Here is a 13,168-nt window from a genome sequence, read left to right on the forward strand (position 1 = left end):
GGTCATGTTACCTCTAGTGAACAAGTTGAGAAGAGTTGAATTCAGCACAGCATCTTTACTAAAAATGGCTCCAACCGCCGAAGAAAGGAAGATTATCCATGACATATTTCTAAACACTCTGGATACAAAGTAAGTCAGAGAAACAAATAAAGGACATGAGATAGTGGGGTCTTTCTGTCGTTTTAGGTTTTTCCTAATGGCATCAGAAAGTTGCCTTTTATTGAGGGAAGATCTGTCATGTATGAACTTAGTCTGAAGCTTGGATTTTGTTCATGCACAGTCACTAGAAAACTGAGCAGGGGTTTCCAGGACTTTACTATTGATGACCTTGTTATATTGTGGAAGCTGTCAGTGAGGGTGGAGCCGGAATCTGACAGCTCCGTCTGTCTTCATTCCCACTAACAGCTGGCCCTATACCATCTAATCCCTAGGGCCCGAACAGCGGACCCCCACCATCCACTATTGATGACCTATTCTTTGGATACATAATCAACAAGAAAGTCCCAGAAAACCCCTTTTAAGAAAATGAAAAGTGAATGTTTATTGGTTTTCATGTACAACAAGGACACTTCTTTATGGAGATAGTGTTGATAAATCTAAATTCGGATGGATTGGATGGATAAGATAGATAAGATTAGATAGATACGTGCTGACTAGAGATGAGCGAACGTACTCGTTTCGAGTAATTACTCGATCGAGTACTGCTATTTTCGAGTACTTCAGTACTCGAGTGAAAAGATTCGGGGGGCGCCGGGGGGAGGCGTGGCGGCGCGGGGAGTAGCAGCGGGGAACAGGGGGGAGCCCTCTCTCTCTCCCTCTCCCCCCCCCCCCCACTCCCCGCTGCAACCCCCCACTCACCCACGGCGCCCCCCGAATCTTTTCACCCCAATTACGGAAGTACTCGAAAATAGTGGTACTCGGGCGAAAAAGGGGCGTGGCCGAGTAGGCTCGCTCATCTCTAGTGCTGACCATGTAATCACCTTGAGACCACCACAAAGAATATTTCTTGGCTAATAGAGGGGATTAATCAGCAGGTAAAAGCTCACATGTGAGCCAGCTGCTGTATGTATAGGAGTCAGATTCACAAGAACGCGGGCTTTATTTTCTTCGTCATTTTGTAATCTAGATAACAAACTGCATTCTTATAAACAAGTTCCAGAATGGCTTTTTTAATTCTAACTTCCAGAAGTGCCTTATTGTGTGTCTTACAGCACTGTGAGCTTCAGGAGTCGTATCTTGCCACCTAATTCAGTTTGGATGGAAGATGCTAAACTTAAGGGTTTGGAAATTTGTCATCCACAGGTAATTATTATGAAAGCATAATGAGAAAACCATAGCACATTACATATTTTAGTGCTTTTCTCCTATAGTAAGACCTACCCAAATTTTCAGGGGAGGCTTGAAATATAAGCCTTCCCCTGAAAATAAGCCCTTGCTAGGCTACATGTTAAAATAAAAATAATACCTACCGCCGGCGTTCCGGTCCTCGCACTGGTCTCAGTCGCTGCTGCAGGCTGCCGCGTCCTCCTTCAAGCCGACAGAGCAGTTCTTCCTGGAAGTGGGGCTTGAATACCCCGCCTCCAGGAAGCTAATGCTCTGATTGGTTAATCCAGAACAGTGTCAGCCAAGGAAAGCCGCCGCTGGATTAACCAATCACAGCCATTCAATGATGTTCAGGAATAACTATTCTGTTGGCTTGAAGGAGGACGCGGCAGCCTGCAGAAGCGACTGAGGCCAGTGCGAGGACCGGAACGCCGGCGGTAGGTGAATATTATTAGACACTCCCTGAAAATAAGACACTGTGCCTCAAAAATTAATATAAGACAGCATATTGGGGCCATGCTCACATTTTATAACAGAGGATCTGCAGTCAGATGACACAGGGCTCCTTCAGTCTAGCTATGAAGTATCATCTCTGCATAGTATCTGGAAATATACGGTGCCCTGTGCTGGGGGTCTTGTCCTGCTTTGCATCATGACTAATGGGGAATATTTTGGAGTTCGGCGAGGATGATGGATGATGATTTATTGTTAAAAAAAAAAAATGTTTTAAAATATACATATTTCAAATCCCCTTGTCTTCAGCAAAGGAATATCTTCAATAGGATCTTTGGTGGTTTTCTTATGAGGAAAGCACACGAATTAGGATGGGCAATCGCTTGTTCTTATGGGTAAGTGCTATTTTCCAATGACTAGCTTTTGATCCTCTGAATATAATAGGAATTAAGATTTCACAGCTCATGCAAACACAAAATATGTCCTAAATATAGTGAAAGCTCTTTATACAATATGTAGCTGCAATATTCTGTACAGTAACACTATTAATTTCTCATGCATATATTAAATTCGTGGTTTCGCAGTTGATAAGTGGTATGTATGAATTCTGAACATCCTGAATAGAGATGAGCGAACGTACTCGTTTAGGGCAATTTCTCAATCGAGCATCGCTTTTTTTCGAGTAACTGCCTACTCGGGCGAAAAGATTCGGGGGGCGACGGGGGGGTGAGCGGGGGGGGGGGGGTTGCGGGAGGGGGGAGAGAGAGCTACCCCTGCTCTGCCACGCCGCCCCCCCCGAATATTTTGGCCCGAGTAGTCAGTCACTCGAAAAAAGCGGTGCTCGATTGCGAAATTGCCCTAAATGAGTACGTTCGCTCATCTCTAATCCTGAACTTTTTTTAGTAGGTATTGTGTATCTGAGGTTCTGCTTGGATCAAACTTTCAGCCACAAACATGGATTATTTTGTCCAACAAAACGTTACGTATCAGTGTAACATAGTATGTTCGGCTGAATGAAGACAATGTCCATCTAGTTCAGCCTGTTTCAACCCCTTTCTTGTTGGTCGAGAGGAAGGCAATTCCTTTGTGACTCCATAATGACAGCCAGAGTAATCCCTAGATCAACATTTGAGTTCAACAACCCGCTGGTTATTTAATGTCTATATCCTGTAATATCATAGCGTTCTAGAAAGACGTCTAGTCGCTTCTTAAATTCCTCTATGGATTTTGCCATCGCCATGTTCTCAGGCAGAGAGTTCCACAGTCTCACTGCTCTTACAGTAAAGAACCCCCTTCTATGTTGGTGATGAAACCTGCTTTCTTCTAGACGTACCATTGCAGTCCTGGGTATAAACAGATCCTGTGAGAGATCCTTGTATTGTCCCCTCATGTATTTATACATAGTTATTTGATCGCAACTTAAATGGCTTTTTTCCAGGGTAAATAATCCCAATTTTGATAGCCTCTCTGGGTATTCCAGTCCTCTCGTTCTGTTTATTAACTTAGTTGCCCTTCTTTGAACCCCCTTAAGCTCTGCAACATCTTTCCTGATCACTGGTGTCCAGAACTGTGCACAGTATTCCATGTGGGGCCTGACAAGTGCCTTATATAGCGGAAGAATAATGTTCTCGTCCCTCGCCTCTATACCTCTTTTAATGCACCCCAAGACTTTATTTGCTTTTGCAGCAGCTGACTGGCATTGATTGCTCCAGTTAAGTCTACAGTCGACTAGTACCCCCAGGTCTTTTTCCATATCACTTTTCCCTAGCAGTACCCCATTTAGTGTATATTGGTGACATCAGTTTCTCCTGCCCATGTGCAGAACCTTACATTTATCAACATTGAACATCATTTGCCATTTTCTACCCAAGCCCCCAGCTTATCTAGGTCCGTTTGTAGCCGTACATTGTCCTCCGTTGCATTGATTATATTGTATAATTTTGTATCATCTGCAAATATTGATATTTTACTGTGCAGCCCCTCTATCAGGTCATTGATAAATATACTGAACAGAATGGGGCCTAATACTAAACCCTGTGGCACCCTACTAGCAACGGTGGCCCAATCAGAGTACGCACCATTTATTACTACCCTCTGCTTTCTATCTCTGAGACAGTTCTTTACCCAGATACACACGTTTTCACCCAATCCGAGCTGTCTCATTTTATATATCAGCCTATTATTTGGCACGGTGTCAAATGCTTTAGAGAAATCCATGTATACGAGATCAATAGACTCTCCCAGGTCCAGCCTAGAGCTTACGTCATCAAGCTGATCAAATTGGTCTGACATGATCGACCCCTCCTGAACCCATGCTGATGAGGGGTTATACTGTTGTTTTCCTTGAGGTATTCTAGGATAGCGTCTCTCAGAAACCCCTCAAATATTTTTCTAATTATTGAAGTGACACTTACCGGCTTATAGTTACCAGGCTCACTTTTGGACCCCTTTTTGTATATTGGAACCACATTGGCAATGCGCCAATCCATTGGTATAACACCCCGGCCTCTCTAGTGTCCATAAATATAAGAAATAGCGGTCTAGCTATCATGTCACTTAGTTCCTTTAGAATCCTTGGGTGTATTCCATCTGGGCCTGGCGATTTATCGTTTTTTGTTTTTTTTTGTTTTTTTTTAATCCACTTTAACCGGTTTTGCACTTCCTCCTGTGTTAGGCATGCAATATTCAACTTGCTGGATAGCATTTCCACAATGTGCCAGGTGTTTACTTTCAGAAAATGTACGGTGTGTCGGATTTATAAATGCTTTCATTGTGTTTGTCAAAGCTGTAAAACTTGCCTTGGAAGTGAAAGGGTTAAACGAGTCCCATAGTCCTCTACAATGAAACTGTACCTGAGAGATTTGAATCTGATTGTGATGCCATTTTTCTAATGGACACCTTTTCTAGAATCTGTCTGTGGGCAACATTTGCAGGAGAAAGCAAGATGCCCTCTGTGTATATAGTATACAGTAGTAGTTCCTGGCGAAGCTATTGGTTGTAGTTGGCGAAACGCGTTGTCTATATACTCTGGATTGCTGGAAGTGCGCTGTGAAGAAACTCCTTATCCTTCGTACACAGTAGTAGCTGCAGTACAGAGTAGAACCTCCTGAAGATGTTTTTACACCTCTCCCTGCTTCCCCTGCAAATGCTGTTAATGCAGCACAGAGGCAGAATTAGGATACGATATGGGTTTCAGCTTCAGGGGTAACATTCTGCTATATTGTAGGACTTCATTAAAGGGGATTATTCCACCAAAAACGCTTTTAAATATATGGTGTCTGGGAGTCCGATTGCTGGATACCCCAACAATCATGAAAATGGCAGTCCCAAAGCAATCTAGTGAAATGAGTGACAGCTCGGATGTATTACCACAGCCCTATTCACTTTTATAAGGATGTAGCTGAGAGCATTGCTGGAATACCACCACAGACCATGAACTGGTCATGCACCAGTCTTGTACTGTTTGAGAAACGTAAAACACAAACGTAATAAAATGTCAGGATTATTGTGATCCTTGGTTTTAAGCAGAACCTTCTTTCCCAGTGGTTCTAGGCCATATGTAATAGCTGTTGATGACATCATGTTCCAGAGACCAGTGGAGATTGGGTCATTACTGTTCCTGTCCTCTCAGGTAGGACTTTTCTCTTCTCTTTGTTACATGGGTTGAAATAAGATACAGATTCATTACTGACCGGGGAGCGTTTAGACGTAACGAGAAGTGAGCGAACCAGCCATGATTTTCATGCAGGCTGAAACTGAGCGACAAACGAAAAGTGCGCGATGGCTTTGTGTTTAGACGTAATGATTATCGCGCAATGTCGTTCGTCTGAACACATTTTGAGGAGGCATCATTATGTGTAAATGGCCATTAGACTTGGGATGCTTCCACGCATCATGGAATATTCGGCCACACTCAGCAGAATTTTTCGTTCTCATTTATCACCTATCCACAGGTCAGATGATAAATGTAAGATCGCTGGGGGTCCCACCACTTGCCGGAGGAGGAAACTGGGCCATGAGACCCTCGCTCTTGTGACTGATGGGTTCACAGTGGGGAAACGTCAGATATACGGGGGAATGCCAAACTGAGTCTTTGCTGCAGGTGCAGGATGCCCTAGCTATGTGTTTGTACGACTACTACAGCCTAGGCGCACTATTTTAGGATATATTATAGAGCGTATATTGTGGCTAGCAGAGGGCACAGATAGTTGAAGCAATACATTATCTCACATGTAAATGTAAAACTAATTGTATAAGATAATGCAAGTTATTAAAGTTTGCGCTTCATTTGTGATGATTGTTGTGGTATTTCACGTAGGTGTGTTACACGGAGAATAACTACATGCAAGTAAGGGTGCACAGTGAGGTTTCAGATCCCATCACCCGAGAACATCATACAACCAACATCTTCCACTTTACATACATGTCCCATAAAGAAGTGCCACAGATTGTGCCTCAGACATATGGAGGTGAGTATGAAACTTGTTAGAAGAAATTGTCTTTACTTCTCTCCTTAATCCTTTTTTTTTTTTTCTTTTTATAAATTCTTTATTTTTCCTTTTCCAAAATTACCAACAATAATCACAGAAGGAAAATGGGCCCTAACTAGAGATGAGCGAACGTACTCGTTTAGGACGATTACTCGATCGAGCATCGCTTTTTTCAAGTAACTGCCTACTCGGGCAAAAAGATTCGGGGGGTGGAGCAGTGGGGACCTCTCTCTCTCTTTCCGCCCCGCTCCACCCCGCCGCCCCCCGAATCTTTTCGCCCGAGTAGGTAGTTACTCGAAAAAATGCTTTTTCTAATATTAGCATAAAAAAAGGTAAAAAAAAATTAAAATGGCACATATTTGGTATTGAGGCATCCATAACGACGTGTACAAAAAGGTGAACGTTTGTTGTTTTTTTGTACGGCAAAAAGTGTAAAAAAAACGCTAAAAAACAGAGGCAAAATGCTAATTTTTAGCATTTTGCCTCCCAAAAAATGCAATAAAAGTGATCAAAAAAGCCGTATATTCCCCAAAATGGTACCAATAAAAACTACAGCTCGTCCCGCAAAAAATAAGCCCTCACAGAGTTCCGTACATGGAAAAATAAAGTTACAGGACTTTGAATGCAGCGCTATAGAAAAAAAAGTTTTCCAAAAAAAGGGTTTTAAGTGGAAAAACCTAAAAAAAGAATTTTGGTATCCTTGTAATCGTACCGACCCGCAGAAAAAATGTATTGTATCATTTATGTTCCATGAATAACTCTGTAAAAAAAAAAAATCTATGGCAGAATTGATGCATTTTCTCTCCGTTATCATAAAAAAAATAATAAAAGTTTTATAATATAGTCTATGTACCCAAAAATGGCACCATCAAAAACTACAGTTCGCTACGCAAAAAACAAGCCCTTATACGGCCGCATCGACAGAAAAATAAAAAAGTTATGGCTTTTGAAAAATGGAGATGAAAATCCGCCAAAAATCGTTGCGTTTTTAGGCCCAAAATAGGCCATGTCACTAAGGGGTTAATGTACCATATAATGTACTGAAAAAGTTTAAAAAAATTATAAGGGGAGTAAAATGAAAAAAAAACCAAAAACTACATTCCGCCATCTTTCAGTGTGTCTTGTTTCTACGGCACACAAACTGCAACAAAAACAACATAACTTTATTCTATGGGTCAGTACAATTGCTACGATACCAAACTTGTATAGCCTTTTTTTACTGTACTACTTTTTTTACAAAGACATTTTATTTTTTTTTTATTTTCTGCCGCCATCTTCTGCGCGCAATAACTTTTTTATTTTTCTGTCGACGTAGTTGAACGAGGGCTCCTTTTTTGCGGGATGTCTTGTAGTTTCCGTTTAGTACCAATTGCGTTTTTTTCTGGTAGACAGGGTTACTGAAAAAGTGCACTTCTAGTGGTCTTTATTTATTTATTTTTTTCGGACGACGTTCACCGTGTGGGGAAAATGATGCACTACTTTGATAGATTGGACTTTTACTAACGCGGCGATACCAAACATGTATTTTTCTTTTATGATTTAGCTTTTTAATTATAGATAGGGCAAAAGGGGGGTGATTTTAAACTTTTTATAACTTTTTTTCCCCCCACAATTAATAAAACTTTATTAATCTTTTTTTTAACTTTTCTTTTAAGTCCCCCTGAGGGACTACAACATGCAATGCTTTGATCGCTCCTGCATTATGACGTAATAGCTGATGCCCGCACTGTATGAAGAGAATGTACGTCCTGGAAGGGATTAATATATTATTTATACTGCTCAGAGAATGCAGTGAACAATCAAAAACCTGCCAGAATTACAGATTTTGTTAATCTTGCCCCTAGAAAAAATGGAATAAAAAGCTATCAAAATTCTACATGTTCCTAAAAATTAGATAAATGAAGACTAGAGTTCATCCCGCAATAAACAAGGCCTTCTAGAGGTCTGGCAATGGAGAAATAAAATTAATACGGCTCTGGGAATGTGGCGACACAAAAGCAAACCTTTAAGAAAAAAAATGTTTAAATGTACAAAAATAGCAAAACATAAAAAAACTGTATAAACTTGGTATCGCCGTAATCGTGCTGACTCAGAGAATAATGATATCACATTATTTATTCTGCATGCTAAGCGCCGAAAAAAGGAAATCCAAAAAACAAATGGCAGAATTGCTTTTTTTCCCCCCCAATCTCCCTACAAATGTTTTTACAAAAGTTATGCAATACATTATATATACCCAAAAATGATGCCACCAAAAAGTACAACTTGTCCTGCAAAAAACAAGCCCTTATATGGCCATGTCAATGGAAAAATGAAAAAGGTATGGCTCTTGGAACGCAACTGCAAAATTAGTTGAAATTAAATGATTAGACCATTTAAAAAAACCTGCCCTGGTGGGCACGACAGGGTGGTAAGAAACCCGCCACTGAAAGGGTTAATAAGCAGGAGACAGAAGTCATTTTGTAATTTCATAATTTGCTGACTACTTAATAATTATGGGGTAGATTTACTACTGGACATATGCTAGCTGTCTGCTGCAAATTGTCGTGTTACAACTCGTCTAACAAAGGGCCGAGGCTTTATGAAAAGGGGCGTGGCTTAAATGTGACATTGCACCAAAATTTTGGCGTAAACAAAGCCAACTAATAGTTTACGGTCAGACTAGACGGTCTGTAAAGATTAAACAGACTTATCATTCAGCAGAACCACTGATAAATCTGCTGCATTTTAAGACTATAGTGTAAGTGTGCTTTATAACTATTGGACAGTATTCATAAATAAGCCCCATTGTCTTCATTCACACAGGCCTCTGTAGTAAAATTGGTTACTAACCTGAGGTTTTCACTATGCGTATGTGGTCTCGTATAAGCCTTGTGGTTGTCGGATTTTCTCCCATTCAGTGTACAATGGAACAATTATTGAATAAATGATTGAATAATTGAATAAATTACTGTTTAATTGTACACTGCATCACTTCACTACATCTTGAGTGTTCCGCCTCCTCTCATTGCAAATAGTGCAGGGGGGTGGAGAGGAGGCAGAGAGAGGGGGCGGGAGCTCAGTGCACTGCTCCCGGCTCTTCCAGCCTCCTCCCCCTGCAGAGAGAGACGCCCTGTATCAGCTGGGTGTGAAAACCAGGACGATATACGATCGTCTGAATGCACCCTGAGACTGTGGTTTGTCATCTGCATCCTCTAAATAGCTACTCTGCATTTTCTTCCGGGCGATGTTGTATACATGAATGTATTTGTTTTCCAGAGTCCATGCTGTATTTGGATGGAAAACGACATTTTGATGCAGTGGTTAAAAACAGAAATGATGAAAGCCAAAACACCTAAACAATGGATATCACTACCGTAAGGAAAAATCCTGAAACTGCTTTCTAAAGGAAAGAAGGGTTGAGAGCCGGTGGAATTCAGGCTCCCACAATGCCTTGCTATATGGTTACTGCAATTCTGTATATTCATTTAGCAGCTCTTAGAACAATAAATGTAATCCTGATGACTTGTGTTTTTTAACAATACATAAAACATTTTGTACATCTGAATGCTTCCATATCAGTGCTTACATTACATGCTTTTATTTCCACTGTATTGGTTCATAAAATAAATGATATATATATTTTTCCAAGGATTTACATTATTTAATCCGCACTGTCCGTGTCCTGAAAAGACTTCCTTCTGCCTGGCTTCTAACCGTTCTGACTATTTGCCATTGAATATTCTTATTGCTTGCCAACCACTATGTCCTAGAGTGATCTAATTGACTCCATTATTGGATCCATCCCTGGTACATAACTTCACAATATCCTCAAGTACAATAATAAATATATTGGTGCTGCTTCGTAAGACTATAGTTAAACTCTGAATATTACTGGAATCCTCAAGTGTAACGTAGTATTATAAAGAGATGGTGAAACTGCTACTTGGCAAGATTGAATTAGCATGTAGAAATATCTTATTTGGGATATACAGTGAAAATTCTCCAAAAGACCACCTATTTGAGAACATATTGATGAAAAGTATTAATCGTGTTGGACCGCTCTGTTCTTCATACCCCGCCTGTCATCAGGGAGTGGGATACAGTTGAAACAATAGTATCAGCTGTATCCCGCTGTGAATTCCTGATAAGACTCATTGTTGTCTTTCAGCATGCTGAAAGACAACAATCAGCAACTGGTTAATGAAAACTGCACAATGTCAGCTCAAAAGATAATCGTTGTGTCTAAATGGGCCTTTAGACCCAATAACCAGGGTCTCCGCAGCACGCCTACAATCCCCCAGAGTAGGAAAAGGGCTATCGAAAACTAAAAAAAATAACTAGGTCCCTAAAATATCATCAACCATATATGGGGAAATAGGTCAGTCCCAGGTAGCGATTGAACTGTAACTCAGCAAGAGAATATCTTGGAGAGAGTCACAGCCTATGAAGTATTCGCTTTAGTCTTGGATCATCGAGCAGTAACTTCCTTCCATTTTTTACGCTCCGGAGATGACAGCAGGACCTGTAGAGCTGGCCAGTGGGGTAGTAATATCATGGGAAGCTCAAACCTTCCCAAGAACGTAAGCAAGTCCCTCAAATCGCAGAAGCTTGTAGCTTTCCACTCCTTAAATATGATCAATTGAACAGGAAATTCCCATCTGTATGGGATATGTCTCTCTTTTTAGAAAGGTGAGAATTGGGTGCATCGCTCTGCAGAGCTGAAGGCTTCTACCGAACAGATCTGGAAGAATCTGTATAGTAGTACCCCTTGTTCAACGGTGCCTTTCTGCCGAGGATGTTCTCCTTCTCTCTGTAAAAATGCACTCTGCACTCTGCCCCCTAGGTCAAGCGGGCGAGCTGCATCTGTAGGTTGAGGCCCCACAGTTCGGTGCACTTGGTCGAGCTCAATAGTAAGGAGAACGGACTCCCCAAGAACACCTTAAAGATGTCATGTACACATCGCTCCAGGTTTTTAGAGCCCTGAAACTCGGGCACCCCTAGAATCCAGAGATTATTCCTCCGGTTACGGTTGTCTATCTGGGCAGTATTAGATTGAATTACTTTTCGCTGTTGGTCAAGACTATTATGTGTAAGCTTCTGAGCTTTTTCAACCACCTCCACTCAGTGCCACATATGCTGTAGATCTTCTTTAAAAACCTCAATCTTTGTTCTGTATGTCTGCTCCAGTCAGACTACCTCTTTCTCCAAGTCCTCCTTAGTAGGGAATGCCTTTGGAGTACTAATGGGTGTCCCAGTCTGAATTGGAAGCAGCTGATCATGGACTAACGAGGTCTTTGTCTGGCCATAGAGAGTGACTGCTTGGGGCAGATGCTGGGGAAGAAGAGCCATCAACCATCTTGGATGCAGTAGTAGAATCCTTCCCTGATAACTGGGAGCTGAAATATCATTGAATGCCAGAGTCCTTTAGTTGTGGAGAAGATGCAGAAGATGGTTGGGGGTTTCTTTGCCCCATGTCAAAAGTGCAGGTTACCTGGGTGTAGAGAGTCAAGACCCTTCACACCTCCATGGACAAGTCACTGCCCACAGGGGTTAAATGGAAAAACTATCTGCAATGCCCACATAGAATGGGTAGTCCTCTATTCAGAAAAAATTGGGGTGTAAGATCCCTAAAAAAAGTACATGTGATGTACTTCAGCCCAATGGACTGACAGACAAGAGCGAGCCCACAGACTTCCCGAAGAAACTATTGAAAACTATTGGAGTTATACTTCCAGATGCAGAAATGTAAGGCCTCCCTCACACAGGCGTTTGCAGAAAAGCGACATTTGTCAACCCTGCGTTCTCATGCATTTTTTTTACGTTTTGGCTGTGTTTTCAACACAGCTGTCCCTGTTGCTGCTCCCCGAAGCACCCAGCACTTGTCATCACCGACAGAGGTTCTTTTGTTAGTGATAGGGTTTGAAGACCCCGCCTCCAGCAAGAGATTGCTCTGATTGGCTGAGCCCACTGAGTGTCAGCAGGCTCAGCAAATCACAACCAGCGCTGGATGCACCAATCACAGCGATTCATTGAATTGGTGCATTGAGCGCCGGCTCTGATTGTTGAAGCCGGTTCTCCTGAACCAATCAAAGCAATCTCTCGCTGGGAGGCGGGGATTTCAATCCCCATCACTAGCAATAGATGCTTTGTTGGCTTGACAAATGCCCGGCAGTCTGCCTGGAGCTCTGGAGAACAGCTGAAGAGTCCCGGATGGCGGCAGCTAGTTGAGTATTCCTATTTTTAAGGTCGTGCAGGTAGCGCTTGTGTTTAGCGCTGCCAAAAATGTGGTACCAAGTTGTGACATGTTTTCGGCAGCGCTGAAACTGCTGCCCATTCATTTCAATGAGCGCCGCAGGGCTGAAAACTGTCAAAGAGAGAACATGCATCGCTGTCAAAACGCAGCGTTGAAGACGTTGCGTTTTGAACAGCTGCAGTGAAATGAATATGTGCATTGTGCAGCGCTGAAAAGGCAACGCTAAACGCTGTACAAAAACGTCTGTGTGAGGGAGGCCTAATGATGTGAAAAAACTCAATGAGAAGGAAGTTTACAGACTTCCTGAAGAAAGTCCATAAGCGGTGAAGCTAAGCTCCCAGAAGTACAGGACTATAGGTGCAGCACTAGCCACCAGAGACCACTAGATGGCAACCATTGCTCCGTGATTGTGAAGATCTGGCATGAATGCTGGAAAAACAGTTAATATTTGTGAAGTCTCAATAAAATTACTTCAACAGTACGGTAGAGAAGATATTGTGGGCTACAGAGTTGGCTTTTTGTCGAGTCGCACTATAAATAAAAATGAGGACTGCTGGAGGTAAACAGTCTTACTTTGCAGTAAGGCCTAGAAGTGATGCCTTCAAAGATGCTAGTGGATAATGCAGCGAAGATGAAAAGCGCCTGGCGTGTAAAGGAGCCCTTAGTC

General features: G+C 41.9%; 1 protein-coding gene across 3 annotated transcripts in view; it reads left to right on the top strand.

Moving 5' to 3' along the window:
* ACOT9 (acyl-CoA thioesterase 9) overlaps window positions 1–9,892 on the top strand; it is a 31,805-nt gene extending 21,913 nt beyond the window's left edge. For all 3 annotated transcript variants that reach the window (XM_066599813.1, XM_066599814.1, XM_066599815.1), the window contains 6 exons: window positions 18–129; window positions 1,212–1,302; window positions 2,086–2,171; window positions 5,320–5,407; window positions 6,095–6,245; window positions 9,525–9,892. In XM_066599813.1, coding sequence (XP_066455910.1) covers window positions 18–129; window positions 1,212–1,302; window positions 2,086–2,171; window positions 5,320–5,407; window positions 6,095–6,245; window positions 9,525–9,604 — 608 coding nt within the window. In that variant the 3' untranslated portion in view covers window positions 9,605–9,892. The remainder of the gene's footprint in view (window positions 1–17; window positions 130–1,211; window positions 1,303–2,085; window positions 2,172–5,319; window positions 5,408–6,094; window positions 6,246–9,524) is intronic.
* Window positions 9,893–13,168: the final 3,276 nt, after the last annotated feature.

This window comes from Eleutherodactylus coqui, chromosome 4, assembly GCF_035609145.1.
Source record: "Eleutherodactylus coqui strain aEleCoq1 chromosome 4, aEleCoq1.hap1, whole genome shotgun sequence".
NCBI lineage: Eukaryota > Metazoa > Chordata > Amphibia > Anura > Eleutherodactylidae > Eleutherodactylus > Eleutherodactylus coqui.